This window comes from Tachysurus vachellii, chromosome 18 (genome assembly GCF_030014155.1).
Source record: "Tachysurus vachellii isolate PV-2020 chromosome 18, HZAU_Pvac_v1, whole genome shotgun sequence".
Lineage (NCBI taxonomy): Eukaryota > Metazoa > Chordata > Actinopteri > Siluriformes > Bagridae > Tachysurus > Tachysurus vachellii.
The window spans coordinates 6,848,791-6,867,773 of record NC_083477.1 but is presented as its reverse complement, the minus strand read 5'-3'; the positions used below and the strand labels follow the sequence as shown (position 1 = coordinate 6,867,773).

General features: G+C 35.9%; 2 protein-coding genes across 2 annotated transcripts in view; both read right to left on the bottom strand.

Moving 5' to 3' along the window:
• Positions 1-1,514, bottom strand: part of fam171a2a (family with sequence similarity 171 member A2a) — a 40,849-nt gene extending 39,335 nt beyond the window's left edge. The window contains exon 1 of the mRNA XM_060893226.1: positions 1,325-1,514. Coding sequence (XP_060749209.1) covers positions 1,325-1,415 — 91 coding nt within the window. The 5' untranslated portion in view covers positions 1,416-1,514. The remainder of the gene's footprint in view (positions 1-1,324) is intronic.
• Positions 1,515-2,406: 892 nt separating this feature from the next.
• itga2b (integrin, alpha 2b) lies at positions 2,407-18,103 on the bottom strand. Its single transcript, XM_060892820.1, has 30 exons — positions 17,885-18,103; positions 17,224-17,348; positions 16,903-17,000; positions 16,304-16,469; positions 16,099-16,148; positions 15,821-15,866; positions 15,038-15,160; positions 14,859-14,903; positions 14,712-14,755; positions 14,560-14,631; positions 14,397-14,449; positions 13,811-14,022; positions 12,875-13,054; positions 12,275-12,320; positions 11,839-11,940; positions 11,224-11,279; positions 10,677-10,828; positions 10,290-10,394; positions 10,113-10,180; positions 9,870-10,017; positions 9,322-9,414; positions 9,106-9,185; positions 8,865-8,945; positions 8,511-8,616; positions 7,186-7,338; positions 6,362-6,490; positions 3,783-3,896; positions 3,378-3,485; positions 3,126-3,248; positions 2,407-2,992 (listed from the first exon to the last, which is right to left on the bottom strand). The coding sequence occupies exons 1-30, from the start codon at positions 18,046-18,048 to the stop codon at positions 2,870-2,872; spliced, it is 3,165 nt and encodes a 1,054-aa protein (XP_060748803.1). The 5' UTR covers positions 18,049-18,103; the 3' UTR covers positions 2,407-2,869.
• Positions 18,104-18,983: the final 880 nt, after the last annotated feature.

Below are 18,983 nucleotides of genomic sequence, written 5' to 3'. Positions count from 1 at the left end.
AACACACAAAAAATATTGAAACATTACTATAGCAATAGCATTGCTAAAGTATTGAAGAAAACAACCCTATAAATCCAGAGGCATGGATTGGGTGTTTTTTTGAGGCAGCTCAGTGGATGCAGATAAAGTTCCAACAATGTTTGTCTTTAACTGAATCCCACCGAATAATAGACATGATAAAATATGGTACAAACTTTTCGAGTGGGAAAATGTACATGTATGCGCTTGGATATGAACGTGTTGGATGATGTTAAATCAAAGTACAAAGACGAACAAGACGGTTTCATGACGATCCATAACGAAAGCTTGTGTGAAGCTTTAGGAAGGTTAAAATCAGGATATTTAATCATGTTACACTTTTAACCATTTAAAAACATACACAAGTTTTCAAGAGCTTTTCAACTGAGTTGAATTCTGAACTGAAAGTATTGTGAAGTAGTTTACTTGAGTTTGGACACATTTTATGTCAAAAATCTTATTTGATTTTTCGACTCTTGGTCTTTACAAACTAATTTGCATTTTATTAACAAGTCATAGAATTGTAATTGTTATTTATTTTCAAATCATTTTCAATTTAAAGCCCAATGACTCAGACACTTTTAAAGCATTTTGTTTATTTTCACATTCGTAATTTTACATACTAATGCAAAAATAAAATGGTTTTACATTAATTTACTAGCCAGTGGTCCACATTGGACTACTAGAATGCTCTGATTCAATAAAAATCATTAAGTGCAAGTAAATTCAGTGGTTGAAGTGGCTTGTAATGTCACTGTAAGCAAGTTAAGCTAGTGGGTCAGTTTAGTTACAGAGGAGAAGGTTGTGTGTTCAAATCCCAGCACCACAATACTGCAATCTTCGTGTCCTTTTAAACAAGGCCCTTAACCTTCACATGAGTTGAACTGCATCAAAAAGTCTTAGCCAAATGATCAGATCTACAGGATTATTGTGTTCTTTTGTGCTATGTATAGATGTCTAGAAGTTTACTGTAAATCCATGTTGTTTGCTGTTTGCTCTACATTTTTACACTGCATGCAGGGATGTAAGTCAGTTCTACAAAATGAAATCAAATCTGTGATTGATAGATGATCATGAAAAATCTGACCCTCACCCAGAAGCTCAGATGAACAACATCCTGAACCCTGTTTAAAGTCAAGCTCCGAGGAAGCATTTTTATTTAAATGATCTTAACTTTAATCCACAACAAAGTTCATGCGTAATTCCTGAGTTCATTCAAGATCAAAAATGGCTCTCGGTGTTCGCGCACACACCGCGTTACCGATACAAGACCCGAGATCTCAGAAAGTGGAGCTGAACAACTCACCAAATGCTCCACGCTGCGCTGCGGATTTCAGCCAAACGCCGCACAACAGAAGCGTAAAGGCGAAGATTCGGGAAATCCGCGGCGGCGGCATTCTTACAGCAACATCACAGAAGTGCCCGAGGCGCCCATTCGTCCATGTTTACTTCTCTGGATGAGGCACAGAGAAGTGCTGGTCCGGAGATGCCCACTCTGCCCCCTTCCCTTCCCTTCCCTTCCCTTCCCTTCCTTTCCTTTCCCTTCCTTTCTCCGCGCCTCTATTGTCCTGTGCGGGGAGGGAGGTTGTGCGCGCGCAGACGTTCAGGAGCAGGCAGGCGCGCTCCCGTACTCTCACGCGCCCTCTGCTGTTAAATTCCTAATTGTTTTAATAGCTTTACTGTCTAATTTATACAGTACATTCTTCTTATGTGAAATTAATCCGAGTTATTTTATTGTACAGTAAAACGAATACGAACCTTTTTTGAAATATACAAGGCTCAGCTAACTTACTTGGTAGCTTAATGGTTAAGGCACTGGACTCCCAATCAAAAGGTTGTGAGTTCGAGTCCCACGACTGACAGGCTGACACTGTTGGGCCCCTGAGTAAGGCCCTTAACCCTCAGGGCACACATTACACACACTCAAATGTAAGTCGCTCTGGATGAGAGCGTGCGTATGCTCAATGCTATAAATGTAACTTAAAGGTGTGAGAAGTTTTTCGCTGTGCATGTAGAACCTTATATAGGGTTTTCATGGTTGAAGATAACACCTTCATGTTTTAGTTGCTAATGAATCTCTACACCATTTACTTTGAAGATATCAACATTTGTGTGAGTGTGTGCTACTCCCTAAGTCATAAGAGCTATTAACCACTACTGGGGAGTGACATGACAAAAATTCAGTAGTGTCATTTTATCGGCCTTGTATATAAAAAGATATACAATTTCATACGATACACATAATGACATTTCATGTAAGTGTGCAGTTTTCCCTTCATTATTACAAGTAACAAATATATATGAGTGTAATATTAAAAAAAATGTATATGTAAAGTGTGAATATTAATATTAATATGAAAATGTTTTTAAAAACAATGACTTGGAAAATTGAGTTCAATATTGTTTTATTGGTTGTTCTGTGAGAAGAGTTACTGTTACCATCACAAAGTTGATTATTTTCAAGTAACAGCACATCCTGAAGTGTTTCATTCTTGTTATACTACATCAGTTTGCCAACACTAACTAATTTAGCCTCTGACTATTATTACAGACTCAAAAACATAAAAAAAAAACCCAAAACATGTCCACCATACTGCATATGTTGTTATTACTAAAATGCATTACAATGATCACATTGATATAAATCTGTGATTTGCATTGGGATTATATCTACTGTCTGAGCTGAGGGTATAGAAATTTAATGAATTAAGATTCTGACGAATCAGAATGGAGAATTCAGCAACATCGTGGGGAAAAAACTTGGCAACATGCAGGGTTCACACACTTTTGAACAGCAGCCCACACATTACACAATAAAATGTACCATTTGGTAAAAAGCTTAGTATTTTCTTTAATCATTTTCAGGACTAGTGTTTGAGACATCTGCATATTGTGATTCTTCTTCTCTCAGCTTATGACTTGTGTCGTCGCTGTCATCGTCAGTTGGTGGACGGTTGCGCTTGAAAAATCCAATCTGCAAAACAGAAGTCTTTAAGACACCGGTTCGAGCTGCAGGACATGCGCAATCATAAATATGGACCATTTGCTAATGATCTCCGTATGTTGTTACTGTGTTGCATCCTCTAGAGTTTACATCATATATTTACCTTCCAGAAGATGATGCTCAGCAAAGCTAAGAGGAGAAGGCCAGCAATTATGGACACCACAATCCACCACAGTGGCACATCCTCTGAACCATCAGGACGCCTCCAAACCACACTGGTGTTTGTCTAATACAGAGCACAGGTCTTTTCTTACATACTTTTCACTGAATCCGTTATACCAGGATTGGGAAATCAGATTGTATTTACTGAAAATATAAATACATTTTGTGCATACTTAGAATTATACGTGCTTACCTCTGCTTGTCCACTAGGCAAGATGCTTGGCTGGATCTTGGACAGCATGCTCACTACCTCATAGTGAGCAGTGGACAAGAGGACATAGTTCACATACCTGTAAGGCATCTGAAAATATTAAGAAATTAATTCCAAGTAAATTTAAGATATAAAATTTATATAAAAATAAATATATAAATCCATTTTTTATATTAGAGTCATCTCAATCATTTTATCAGCTTTAACCACCAGCTTAGTATTAGAATAATTAAATTCATTTTAAAGTGAACCTGAGCAGTACTGTTTTTTTTTGTTTGTTTGTTTTTTTTAAATGAATTAACGTTTTCTTTTTACAAGTGGGAATTTAACCACCCTGAATTGAAACCAAAATGAAAACTGATGTAAACATGTTTGTGATTTTCTCACCTGTAAGAAGTGATTAACACACAAGCGTGCTGCCACTCTTACAATGGCTCTTGCATCTCTCTGTAGTTCTGGAGCCTCACAGTTGAACACCACACAAGGCTCAGTAGAGCAATTCTAAACCGAGACAGAAATAAGGCTACTCACTGTACCTTACACAGGCAATTTTCACTTTCATTTTCCAGTAGACTGGCGTTCCAGTCTGCCAGCGGAATGGATATAAACTTTCAATCAGTATAAAAAAAAATGAATAAATTTATAACCAAAAGTCTGCTATAAAATTAGTCAAGACACTATTGGCTTTCAGTGTGTGAAGTTTTTCGCTCTGTTTGCATGTACTGTAGAACCTTATATAGGATTTTATGGTTAAAGATGATACCTTCATATTTTAGATGCTAATGAATCTCTACACCATTTACTTTGAAGATATCAACATTTGTGTAAGTGTGTGCTAATCCCTAAGTCATTAAATAATTAATCACTATTCAAGTCAAGTCAAGTCACTTTTATTGTTACATCACCACAGCACATGCGCCACTACTGTGGAGTGTGACATGACAAAACATTTCAGTAGTGTCATTTTATTGTCCTCTGGTAAAAAAAAAAAAAAAAAAAGATATACAATTTCATACAATTGCTCAAATGTTTTTCACAAAATGACATTTAATGTAAGTATGCAGTTTTTGTAAGTGTGAATATATATATATATATATATATATATATATATATATATATATATATATATATATATATAAATATATATTCTTTTTTTAGGTAATTCAGTATCAAAATGATCTTTCAAATGATTATTCAAACACTATGGACATTAAAAGTAAATAAATAAATAAATAAATAAATAAAGCTTTTTTTCCCCACTGTCTTCCTAATTTAACCAATTCCCAAGCTCCCGTCAGCTCACCCCTATTATCCAATAGCTATTAACCAGGAAGGGTGAGGGTTAACGTAACCTGGCTTCTTCAGAGACACGTGAAGGCAGGCAAGTGCAACTGCCGGTCACATTGCATAATAGGGCAGAATAACACTTAGAGGAACCTGCCTTCTTTCACATACAAGAGTTCACAGATGCCCATGAATTTCTAGCTGTGAAAAACAGGGTAGAGAGGAACGGAGAGAATTTCCATCTGTCCACTCAGCGAGCAATCCCAGTTTCGCTCTCTTGGACTCCTAATCTCAGACGACTGTCACATCATAATGATTCAAACTAGTGATATCTAACCAATAGGAGCTTCTAAAAAGTGCGTCAGGTTTCCTGTGTTTTCTTTTTTGGATATTTGAAAATCTGTCTCCTTTGGGTTTTACTGTGGGTATTCTCTAAAACTCTAAAACTTAAAATATTTTAATACTTTTGTCTAGAAGGGTTTTGCTCACTGGGAGGCCTTTGAGTAAGCAGAGGCTTTTGCCCACACAGGGACATTGCCCAGCATGGGGCTTTGTTCAACCAAGGGCTTTACCTAACATGAGGCTCTTCCCAGCTAGGGGTTTCTGTCCAATATAAGGTTTTGCCCATTGGGAGGCTTCTGGTGAACCAGGGGCTTCTCCCAACCAATGGTATTTGTCCTTAGACAAACAAGCTTTAGTCCCTGGTTGACCATATTAGTTTTCGGACCTTGTAACCTACATGGAATTTAGGTAGCGACCAGTGGCTTGTGCCCAACATACGCAATGCCTAACAAGGGGCTTCTGCTCTTCATAGGACTTAAGCCAGCAGAAGGCTCCAAACTGGGCTTTAACCACAGTGTGCCTTTGCCAGAAGCAGGACAAAACCCAATACAGAACTTTGCCCAACAGGAGGCTTTTGCATTAACCCATAATAGGACATTGCCCAGCAAGATCTATATACGGCTCTGCCCAGAAGCAGGTGCCTGGAACATTGCCTGGATTGAAGCTTTAATCCACCCATGGGATTTGCCAAATCAGGCGTTTCTGTTCTACCAGGCTGTATGTACACCTAGGGGCTTTTCTCAGCAGGAGGTGTTGACAATAATGAGACTTGGTTTTCAGGTAGTAACTTGTCCTCAATTATTCGGGCCTGCAGCTGAATATTATTGCATGTGACAATGTATTATTTTAAATGATTAAAATGAGTAGAACAATAATGCATTTTTACTGTTTACTTTTTATAATATACAGTTTCAATCCTGTTACATTTAAACAGGAGCTGTATTTATTTGCAGTGTTTTAAGCTTGGCATAGGCTCTCTCAAGGAACAGAAAATTGCCATTTATTGCAATGTTATTTAAACATAGAAATAAGCAATTAATATAATCTTATAGTCAAACACAAACAATTCACAGTTTTATCTACAATGTTTGGTATGCTGTAGGAGGTGATTTTTGAATTTTCAGACAATAGCCCCATCTGATGGTATGGCTTTGTAACTACACCAATTATAGTCATTCATTTCAAGAAAGCTGAGTTTTTAAACTTACAAAGGCACCAGGTTGTTTGGACCCTTTTGACTTCCTAAACCTGTCATCATCATACATCTGGAAAAAAATCTCCACCCAAAATATTTGTTTTCTGTGAGTTCTGTCTGAGTAACACAGTTAACATGTCCTTACCACATGCACAGTTGCTCTGTTAGGATACTCAGGCAGCTCCTGGTCCTCCTGTTCCAGCTCCTCCACCTCCCGTTTGTTAAAATGATGAACAGGATCATTAGTTGTATTAATAAACTCTGATGTCTCAAGCTATGGATAAAAACAGGAAGAGCGCAGACAGGTATTAACAAGAAACTGAGAATCATCCTGTGTTATATATATGCATTATATGTGTGTGTGTGTGTGTGTGTGTGTGTGTGTGTGTGTGTGTAGATATATAATTGTATTGTAGTTTGTAGAGTTGCTGTCATACATAGGATCCTTATGGGATTGTTATTTTGATTTAAATGGATCCCTGGTGAAATCATAAACCAATGTGCATACTGTCTATTTCTATCAATTTCTATTTCTTCTGTGCCAGAGATTAAGCAATCACACTAATGACAAAGAAAAAATATGCAACTTAGTTATATAAAGAAAAGATACCCCTCTTGAGGGCAAAACCTTCATTATCTTACAGAACTGGACAGCAGTGAAGATCACATGTATCTCTGACACAGCATTAAAAAAAGAAATTCCCAAAAACTGATTGCTCTTTATTAGGGATAAGTGATGAAGTGACATAAGGGTGAGTTTCAATTAAAAATGTAAAGATATGACATTTATATTAATTAGGATTCAAAAGGGAAAATTAAATGTGACAATACAAAAAACTTATATCAAGTCAAAAAGGGTATTAAATTCTAATGCATTATAAACCTGAAACGATAATAAACAGAAAATATCTGAATTAAATTAAAATGTATCATGCGTTATATATTCTGGCCAGCAGGTGGCACTCTTACCCTAAACGGATCGATCTGAGAACGGTCTGTGTGGCACTTCAGAAGTTCCTCTGAAGCGTTGCTGAACACATAGAGCAGATAAGTGCCATTCTGCTCTACTGGGAAACGTAGCTCCAGCTTCACCTTGACTGTGCTGGGCCCTTTGTTCCTTAACTGACAGCACAAAGGAGCATGTGTAAGTTCTATATTAACTATCACAACAGCATAAATTAGACAAAAACATTGTCTGTAACACACAGAACAATGATATATCAACATTAACAACACTTGGCTTTAACTTAGCCAAAGGGCAGAATCTGTATTATTATCTGTGCACGTTCGACTAAGCAGGACTCTGGTGTCAGAGTTTCTATTCCGATTCAAAAAGTCATTAGTAAACCAAATAATCCTTAGAAAAGATGCAAAACATGTCAAAATGTTGCACCTCAAATGGTTTCCTCAAAATCATAGGGGACATGTTGACTAATTGATTGAAACCTATTATATTTCGAATCCATTTCTATAAACAGAACCCATTAGGCCTATATAATCCATACAGAGTATGTTACATTTAGAGTATTTGGCAGAGGCCCTTATGCAGAGCAATCCCTCGATGGCATTTCTACCGTCTTGAAATAAAAACGTATAATGTAACGTATAATAAAAACGTGTTGCCATGGAACTTTCTAAAAGGTTCAATGTAGAATTTTATAAGTGATTATAAAGGGTTCAAATTGCATCCCCATACTAGAAAGATAAGAGCCCTTAACTATACAAAGACCCACTGAATAATACTTTTCTGAAAGGACTCTTCCTAAAATATTCTGTTGTATGGTTCTCCATAGAAAAATTAAGGAAAGAACAAACCAAAGAACCCAACATAGTGCAGGCGGGAACTTCTTTTTCTAAGAGTGTAAGGCAGTCCTGGAGGAACTGGGAACTAGAATCAATGCAACGGGATGTTTACTATGTTCATTACTTAAAACCATTTTAATAATTGAACGTGTTTGCTCATTTATCTTCAGGAACTACTTCATGCTGGTCTGGGTAGAGGTGGATTTGGGACCTATATGTGAAACAGTGGAGAATGCAGTGCTGATGGGATTCCACTCTACCACAAGAAATCAGACATTCACACACACATTCACACCTAGTCAATCCACCTTCTATTTTGATTTTGTAAGGTGAAGAAACCCTGAGATTTGGGGAAAACATGTTTGACAATGTAGATACCTGATTTTATATTTTATGGTTTTGAAATTCTTGGTGATGACAATAAACAGCCCTGCAAAACTGAACAGATTTGCTACATGGAAAAAGATAGTGTACTGCACATTCTGTGACACCTCATAAACATGCTCTACAAGTGGGCCCACATCATCCAAATTCTTTAGGGAGTCTTTTGGTTCCCATTTGGCAATTGGCAGGACAAACTCGGAAGGAGAGGAGACTCTGCAAATGAGAAGATAAATAAAATTAAAATACTTCTTAACTACAATCTGCTAGCTCTACCAGCAAAGCATCCCTAGGTCAGATTCTTACGAGTCACATTAAAAATAACATTCACATTAATGAATATACTTGTGCAGTGAATTTCATACACTAAACTGCAGTGCTACAGTAGGTGCGTCAACAACAAAAAAACAAAAAACGCAGCCATCACATTTGAAGAACAAGAAGCTCAAACTAAACTCACTCACCCCCGCATTTCCAGCAAAGCCACAGCCTGAACATTGATCTTCACTTCCACCACGTTGCTGTCTGGGTTCAGACTGTTCTTGCTAGTGATTAATGAAGTAGAACAAACATTCAAGCAATACTGCTATAATCTTGGAATAAAAATCATTAGCACTTCAATGTAATGATAACATGCTACTGTGAAGAATGATCATTATTATGAACGGTTTTCCAAGCAACATTGAGCCTTAAGGAGGTTCTTGCCTTTTAATTTGCAAATGGAAGGACACGTGGGTCTCAACCTCCTCCAATCCACCCATGCTGAAATACAGACCTGCCATGATCTACAACAGAGTTCAAAGAGACACAAAAATAAAATTGGCAGTATGTTCTAGCAAGTGTATGCTAAAATGATTTGGGGGGAAAAATGCATCTAAGCATTTGTTAAGCTAATCTAAGCATGAATCAGACCTGTTTTACCTTCTGGTTAGGTTTCATTGGGTTGCCCAGTTCACACATCACAATGATAGAACCATTGTCTTTTTTTGGACCACAAAGAAGATGACTAAAGCCCTGCAAAATGAACCAAATAACAGAAACATTTTTGTTGTATTTACAGGCTTTAGGTTTTATAGACACTTTACGGGAGATTTCTGACATAGGAATTCTTCAGGACTGAATGCTTTGTGGTATCGTAGCAATAGAAGAAGCTATATTTTTAATCATATTCACTTAAAAAAAGAAAGAAAACAAATTCTTATTGAGGGTCATGACCGTTTACAGATGTTATATAGGGCATGACCATTTACAAATATTATATGTGATAAGATTAGCAAATAAACTACAGGGTGAAAAATAATTAGTAGTGAGTTGATAAACTGTGGAAACTGTGGAATAGATAGGAATCTGGTCTTCAGAAACCCAAACACAATATGAAGGTTAAGCCATTTCTCTGTGAGTGTATTTCCTTCCATTGGCTAGTGGTGTACATCCAAGTGCACTTCAAGCATGAGAGAAACACTCCTCACCTCCTCATCACTTAGCACACCCTGATAGTGGGTTTGAGGTGGAAGATGCACATACAGTTCTGTCTCATATGCTCCTTCACCAAAATTCTCAGCAGTTATGATCAGGAGAGCTGGATTCTCATCCCCGATCAAGAGAGGATCTGTTCGCCTGTCAGAGTAGATCAGAAGGATGACATCAAGGATTACATCCATCATGGCATTAAAATAAGTATTAATATTTTTTAAAGAGATTTTAATGCTTACGCCTTGGCCGCAAGCTTCAATTCAGGGATGCAGATGTTATCATCACCACAGTCAAGAACAATCTGTGTCTGTATATATACAGTATATATGAGGGAGAACATAAGAGATGACAGATTTTTTTTTACTGTAACTAAAGTAAAAAGAATATTTCTGTTCAATAAGACATGCAATTCCCACCTGGCCAACTACAGCATTTTGTCCTTGTAGTATTGCTTCATGGGTGTTCACCAGGCTGTAGCTCAATGAGATAAAGATAGGGCTCAGCTTGTCCTTGAACTCTGGCTAAAGTTATATAAAGAATAAATATAATATAATATATATTAAAATAAATAAGCTAGCCTTTTAAAATCTTGCTACAACACACAAACACACAACACAAAGCGTCATGCAACAGAAATGTGGCTATCCCAGCACCAGGAGTTTTTTGTCTACAAAGGTTAAGAAGTAAAATAAATAATTAAAGAAATGACATACCAAACTTTTATATATATTGGACTTTTTGGAACACTATAAAAACTTATAAAATATATACAAAATAAATTCGGTTTACTATAAGAAACCTACCACTAGGTATGCAGTAAAGTTTTTACAATATGTTCCCATCTCTCTCTTAATGGTGATCTGAAAGTGGCTGTATGGCTGATGAGAGTCCAACAGGAGGGTCCGTCTTGCCACATTTGACTTCAGTTTGTCCAGCTGGAGCTCAATATTCAACACTGAATAAAGACAATTTATACAAAGAAAACTAATGACTTGAACCCAGTAGTGAAATTCCTTTATTTTAATGCATGGTTCTATCTACTACAATGTTTTTTGTGTTATTAAGCTAGTCAGATGACTAAGTAGAGAAATAATAAAAAAGGATCATACACGACGATACTTCTATTAGCAGTACTAATGCTAATATCTGAGAATATCTTAAATAAATCAAAATGATTGAATATTACATAAGATAATCTATTAGAGCTGTAATCAGCTACAGTCCTAATACATTCATAAAGAGATTCACTTCATATCTAATTTGCTACATTTGCTTTCAGCGATGTATTGCAATTTATTATGCAGGAAGCTAGATTTACAGGAATGAGACAGTACAATATGACATTCTTACCAATTTCTTCTGGTATTCTGTACCCAGAGACCCTAATGCACATCATGATATTAAAGCTGAAAGTAGAATAAGAGACAGAATTGCAATTGGCAGACTGAGATGGTTTACTTCATTAAATTTTCATTACGTCAATGAGCCTAACAAATACTGAGTTATACATTTTGTCTCAGTTGTCAGATAAAAATGTATAAAGTGGTTATAGTGCTTCTATTTCCACCCTTGACAAACAGAAGTCATTGACTGGGAACTAGAAGAGGAAACCACTCAGGATGCTGGCTGGCAATATGGCTGGTGACATACTTTCTATACTGTATGTAAATGATGCTAGCATTCTACATCAATATCAACACAATCTGTTAAAAAAAACAAACTACAGATACAGACTGGTGAACTGTCAGTTTTGTAATTTTTTTTTAATCTTATTACGTTTGTCATGTACTTGACCAGGCATTTGTTCATTTTCTCCATATTTCCCTCTTATCTGATAGTACTGCTAACACTGAACAGTTCACACTGTACATGTCTGGTACCACAATACGAGGTCAGAGCAGGGTTTCACAACGGTTTCTCTAACCGGGAAAGTGTGAAAAAGCTTAATATGTACTAAATCATTACCAGGAGACAGGATTGCCTTGCAGCTGACAGAATTTTACATCAGGCTGTAGGAAATCAGGGAGGAAGGAAAGCTGGGCTTTAGTCATCACTACTGCTTTTGACCTGGTAAAGACACACACACAAACAATTTTGTCTGACTTTCCATATGAGGAAGCTTCTATGACACAACTATTAATTTATTTGTCCGGTAACCATTTTAGCTAAGTATGTAAGAAGGGAAAATTCACTCGGTTCAGGATATCAGTCCATTTCAGGACACACACACACACACACACACACACCACAAGATAGGCCAAAACTGGAGAATACAATGTGTACAGAAAATATGTACAGTACGTGTTGACATAATGATTCATTCAGATAATTAATTCTGTGCATTTTAATAAACAGTCCCAATCTTTTTAGGCTTTTTCAGTTGTTTTTTTTTTCTGCCTACCTGTATATCGCCACTTTATCTGCTCCCCATGCACCAACAATGACATCTGCAGGGCAAGAAAGCTAAAGTGAAAATCTAGACAAAACAGTTCAATCTTAGCAAAACAACATCAGGCTAGTTTGTTTTTATAAGTAAACAAGTGTGTCTAATGGACAACTCTGCTATTTCTTAGGGATAGTTCTCCTGAGACAAAGGTGCTGTCTGTCAGAAAGCATTGATGTGTCCATTGCAGGCCCAAGAGACACAACTGATGGTCATGGTCTTTTCTTATACTTGTCTCTCTTCCACCAGTTGCTCAAACTACCATCAGTGTTTCCCATGAGACAAGCTTTTATTGAAAGCTGCATTCAGCTGTGATTTTGAACTTGTGTGACTTCTATAGCCTTTGACCTTAAGTAGAGGAGTGAACTCTAGTGCTTCTTATCTTGGCTGGATGGTTGAAAAGCAATTGAATAATAACTGAAGCATAATTTTCCAAAACTCAAGCCAAGAGAAGAAAATGTTTGTTTGAGTTACTGTTTCACTTTAAAGAACCCAATATTTACTGGCTATTTAATCAATTTTAGTAGTAAAGGATAAAATTCAGAATATAGTAGAAACCTGGATATCCGTTGTTGTCAATGTCTGTGCCTCCTCTTAGGCTAAAACCGAAAGCTGGTGCAAGAGACTGGAAAGGGCTCTTGATGACTTGCCCATACTGTGGGTTCAAACCATCATTCTGTCCCAGATAGATGAACACCATACCACCATCACCTGCTCCTGGTGCCCCCACAGCCACATCTACAATCAGATCATTTCTATTATTTAGTATTTTTCACAGCTGATCTTTCAGTGAAGACACTTAGAGGCCTTTTAAGGACTTAAAGGACTTTTCAACATACAGTAGTGTCCACATTTAGGGTAAGAAATTTTTAAGGTGCTTTATTATAATATTATTCATGATATGTAGATGTTATTTGGTGAAACATTGCCATTTGTTGTTTCCTGTTGATTTATGCTTGACCAATCCATAATTACAAATGACATGGAAAGCATGTAGATTCTAAATTGCTTTTGCTGGCACAGACAGTGGAACATCTGAAACCCTGCTTAATACATTTACACGTGTGGCCCTAGTTATCTGTAAGTGAGAAAAATGAGATCATTGAAGGAGTCCTTCTTGTCCAATGGACATAATAATGTGTGTAGAGAGGAAAAATGAGCTGTTGGAATGCCAAATGAATTTTGAGCCTAAATTTTTGAGCCAAATGAATTTTGAAAGGCCAAATTAAAAGCCTAAAGACCAAGTGTTTTTTTTTTTCTTCTTTTCATTCTTGTGAGCATTGTAATAAATATAATGTTCAATGACATGGTAACTGATGAACGAATATTTGTAAATGATAAATATTAAATTTCTGCCAGCTCATATTTAGGGACAGGTTGGGAAAATTACTTTTTAATGACCTTATTAATGTTGTCCTGCCCCACAAAAATGCATGGTTTCAAGTTGTTGCTCTCTGTTATGCTATACATTACTAGCTAGCAGTAGCTCCTTACCATTAAAGCCATCATAATTAATGTCTCCCAAAGGAGCGATGGTGATGCCAAAGCGTCCGTAACTGTGTGAGCTTGATAAAGTCTGATCAGGCTTTTGGGAGAAGTGATAACCTTCCTTCTGCAGGTATACATACACCTGGCCGACCTCACGCAGCTTATGAGTGGACAAGTGCTCCATAAAGAGAGGAGCACCTACCAGGATATCATCCCTCCTGCATGAGCACAAAATTACACAAGTCTTGCATGAATATTACGATCCAATGCAAAAAGAGGTCTTAAAATCAACTAAGTAAGTAATTTATTGCTTTTAGACATAGTGTACTATTGAAGCAATACATACTTAAATATTCATGATTAATTGATAAAATAAGGAATAAATATTGTATTACATACATGTATAAAAACATGTCACATGTGTATATTATATTAAAATTATGCATCAGGTGAAATTCATTACATATTGCTAATATTTTACAAGAGTAAAATAAAAAAGTTTACAATACAATGTTCCTTATTTAATGTCAATTTTTATTTATTGTTAATCATTAACTTCTTAAGAATTCCTGGTGACATAAATGTCATTTACCCATCATTGTTTACATCGGTCACAGCAACACAGTGGCCAAAATAGGAAGCTACCTATGGAGGACATACAAAAACCAAAACAGCTTCACTATTAAGTGGCTCTAAAAAGATCAGCCGTAAAAAAAAAAAAAGGAAAGCAATAAGTGACCACAGGCATTTCTCACTTGTGAGCCCATTAGAGTCGTAACGGGTCTGAAGACGAATATACGTGCAGAAGCTCCGTCATAGATTTTGACCTCCAAAAAAGACAGTTAGGATTAGACACTTGGATATTTATTGAGGAAAAATCTGAAAGAATTAATCAGAGTGTACTTACAGAACCTGCTGAGTTTCGGTCAAGTGGGGCGCTGACTACATAGTCTACAAACCAAAGCAGAATCATGAAACATAGGCCATAGGCACAATTAAATCTGCTAAGGACAATTTCCTTTAAAGAAAGTAATAACATTCAAAAGCATATTACCTGCGATGGTGTCAGCAGAGAAATGACCTACTGCCACTGAATAGCCTGTGAAAGAAATAAAAAAAAAAAAATTTACAACTAAACAAATTTTTTTTTAAGTTTTAGTCAGAGCAGAAAAGCAAAATTAATTTCCCATTACTGGAATATTGCATGGTTGACATTTTTGTTTGATGTCTTACCCAGATAAATGTCATACTGCTTTTGGGATTCATATGATGCACGCTCGTCATTTACGTCGTGAATTGGAGTGAACGTCCTACCACTGGACATGATGTTTTGAAGAGATGCAGTAATGATCTGGCCTGAAAAACAATCTGGCTTCTTTACAACTTTTACATTGTGCTCAAGTGTATAAATATGTGAATTAATAAATGTTTTATAGTCTATTTCAGAATCATGTCTTAGTTCAAGACCATCACCAGATGTTAAAATTTAAAATCATCCCATGTATATTTTTTGGTTATGTACATTTAAGTCAGATTACAATTGAAATAGATTGAAATTTATAATACAGCAGCTAGCAGCACTTAAAAACTTAAAAAGAGCTTAAATGTGCTTTACTGGCTGAAATAATCCATCATATATTTTAGCAAGCTGGTGAATGTCTAGTGATCCAGGGCCACAAATATATTTCCCATATATATATATATATATATATATATATATATATATATATATATATATATATATATATATATATATATATATATATATATATATATATATATATATATATATATAAAGAAATCATTATACTCCTTACAAAAAGAAAATAAAACATGTTTAAATTGGCTCTGTGGTGTAAATTTTAAACTATAAGCTATGTTAAAACAATGCTGTTTGATGTGAATGTTTATTTCGTTCAAGTGCAATATATCAGCCATTTAAGTTTCATCTAGGCTACAACAGAGCTAAGGCTATACTGGTATAACTATCTGCACCGAATGGGAAATGATTATTACCTAGGAAGAAAAATCCTCCAGGAGCACCAAGAATCACTGTACCATCCTAAAGCAGCAAAAAGGATTGAATCTGTATTGAATGCTTTATTAGACACATTTTACTTTCATAACTCCATCCAAACAGAACTGAACTAGAACTGTAAAATTGAGTTAATTATATCAAGCACGTGAAAAACCATGAAGCTTTCAGAAATTCATGAACCAATTCACAATTTCCAATTTCTTCTCAAATGTAGAATCTTCTAGAAAATCAGCATTTTGTTAAATGGGATTCGTACCTCTGTGATGTCCGAGCTAAACCCTGCTTCACAGTAGCGTCTGTCGTTAACTGAAATAGAAGAAAGAACAATTGAGTGTTGGAGTGGAGCATGTCGTATGGTTTGTGATATGTTGTAAGCAATCAAGGGTCCCAGTCTTTAGCATTTGGTCACATGAAAACAAAGGACACCTGTTAACAAAGATCTGGTCTTAGCATGTTCTTACAGCTTTTTCTCTTTATGTAATTATTCTCCACTTCAGTTCCCCTACAGGGGGAATAGTTTGCTATCTCTCCAGTTAGCATGTTCAGTAGCTGACAGTTTCCCACTGGTGTGTTCATGGCTTCATCATTTTCCCCAACCACATTCCAGTGGAATAATGGAGCACAAGCCTGTGTAGAAAAAAATAAAACACAGCTTAGTGACAATGTTGAGTATTTACAGTAAAAGGCAAAATATTTCTGAACAACTGACATCTATATACATCTATATATTATTTTCCAAACTGTTGGAAGCAAACAATTGTCTATGATGCCTTTGTAATTTTCCTTTCCTTAAACCTGTTTCATCATGACGATCCCTTGGAGTACATTTACTTTATTTACATCGAAATGTTTTATATTGTAAAAGTTTTGTTTTTTGTATGTTTAAAATAGGCATAATTTTAAGGTCACCTTAAAAAATCATTCATGAAAATGAAAACAAGTGTCTCATAGCAAGAAAAAACAACAACACTTAAATATGCAGCACATGGAAATGTCATTATGAGAAAATTGGTTAATCGTTAAAAGCCGAAAGTGAATGCTACAATTTTTTTCTGCTCACCAGGACAAAGTTGTTGTGGGTTCGTACCATGGCTCCGAACCACTGGTTAGCTTTATAGGTCATTAAGAGCATATTGTTATACGTGATGTTTACGTCACCTATGAAAAATATATATACACCAGAAGATTACAGTTAAAATAGACATTATTTATTGTACAGTGTGCATTGTTACAAATGTTGTATGCACAAATTAAGATCATTCTGAATTACATATTCATTCGCACAGAAGCATTTATGTAAAAACCTAAAGAAGGTTATAGATGTGTTACTATTTGAAATCAATAATCAATCATTTTAATGTTATATAAAGCCAAAGTTGACCTGTTTGGTCGAAGTTCATTTTTTGACATTCAAGACGTTCTGTAGAATTCCAGGGACAGAGGAAGACAGATCCGCCACGTGAAGGTCCTACATCATCTCTTGGAGCACCTACTATAACACTTACTCTACAACAGATCACAATATGTTTTACTCAAAGTCAAGGAGCTCAGAACAATGAGGGGGTAGTAAATTATAGCTTTTCTCTGTTTCTGTGATTGTAGTCTTGACTTTTGCACCTTTAGATAGATGCACTACAGTATATACACAGTTTTAGCTAAAGGAATAATAAAGTGACAAAAGGTGACAAGAAAAGATACAGTTTATAGTTTACAGTTTAGTACTAAACCACATTTTGAATTGAATCATACAATTTCACTGAAAGGTCTTGCAGAATATTTATAAAACACTGCATATCATTGGTGGCAGACGCTTTAATACCAAAACTGTAGGCACTTTTCCAATGTGCTTACTGGGCAAATTAAAGCCTAGGATTGCATTAGATGCAAAATATCATCATGGACAATATTCAAGTAGTTGTCTTGTTTCAATCTTATATGTAAATCCAATAATGTGTGTCTATTTTTTGTTGCATTAATGTTGACTACACAGTTACAGAAACACAAATATGTTTATAAAGAAAATGAATAAGATGTCTACTAACGCTTGGTTCCTTGCTTGAAAAAAGTCCACAGAAAAGCCAAAGTAACTCCCTTCTGGTCCTGAAAGCTCTGTGTAATTTGTCAGATCCAGATTAAAGCTATAGCCCTGGCGTGGAAGTACACTTGCTGTGAAACATATAGCGAAGACGAAAATTATTCCCTCCATTGGAAATGTTTTCTGCTAATTACAGGACGATTATTTTTGGCTGGGAGAAGCTTCCTCATTGTGATATGTATTGTATGTACTTGTGTAATATCTGCTGATTAACTACGATAAAAACTTTCGTCATGTTGAAAGCAGCGAATGAATATATTTGTCATTTCAGGCAGAAACTAGTGCTAGTCTCATTTTCCTGAATGTGTCAATCTGTTTCCTGTAGTTAAAAGCAAGCCAGTATACAGTCCATGCTTCTGTGCAAACCTTTAATAGGCAATGACAAGGCTGTTGTATAATATTTTAATATATTTTTAGAGAGATAGATGGAGACATGGAGAGTAAGTGTGAGAATAAATAAATAAATATTGTACATATAATAGGTAGTGCATTATATTAATAATACTAAGAGCTTGTAGTGTTTGAATGTGTTGCTCTTACTAGGGTTTGAAATAAAGGCTTTATTGTGCTGGAAGGAAGATGAGATCCCCTGCAACTCAGAGATTAACTTGGACCACTAGACTAGAATTGTGTTCTTGGTATTATCAAACAAAAACCAACAGGAACTGCATCACTTCCTGTATCACTGGAAAATCATACAGAGTGGTGTTATATACATGAACAGGAAACAAACTTTACAAATGGTCTCTTTATTTATGAAGCACTACAGTCATCATATAATATACATATAAGGTACCAATGGTGGCTCTGGTGAGTATAAATAGCTAGTATATACTGTATAGATACATGGATTATCTTAAATATTGAAGAATGTATGGTGGAGCATATTAATAAAGTAAAAATTCAGGATGATCCAGGCTGGTACTCAAACATGAAAAAGAAGGCAGCATATGGAGAAACAACAACAGAGTTTTGAACTGCAGCTAAGAGAAAGCAAGGCCAGAGAACTAATGTCAGAGTTGGATGTTCCTGTAAAGGAAAAGAGT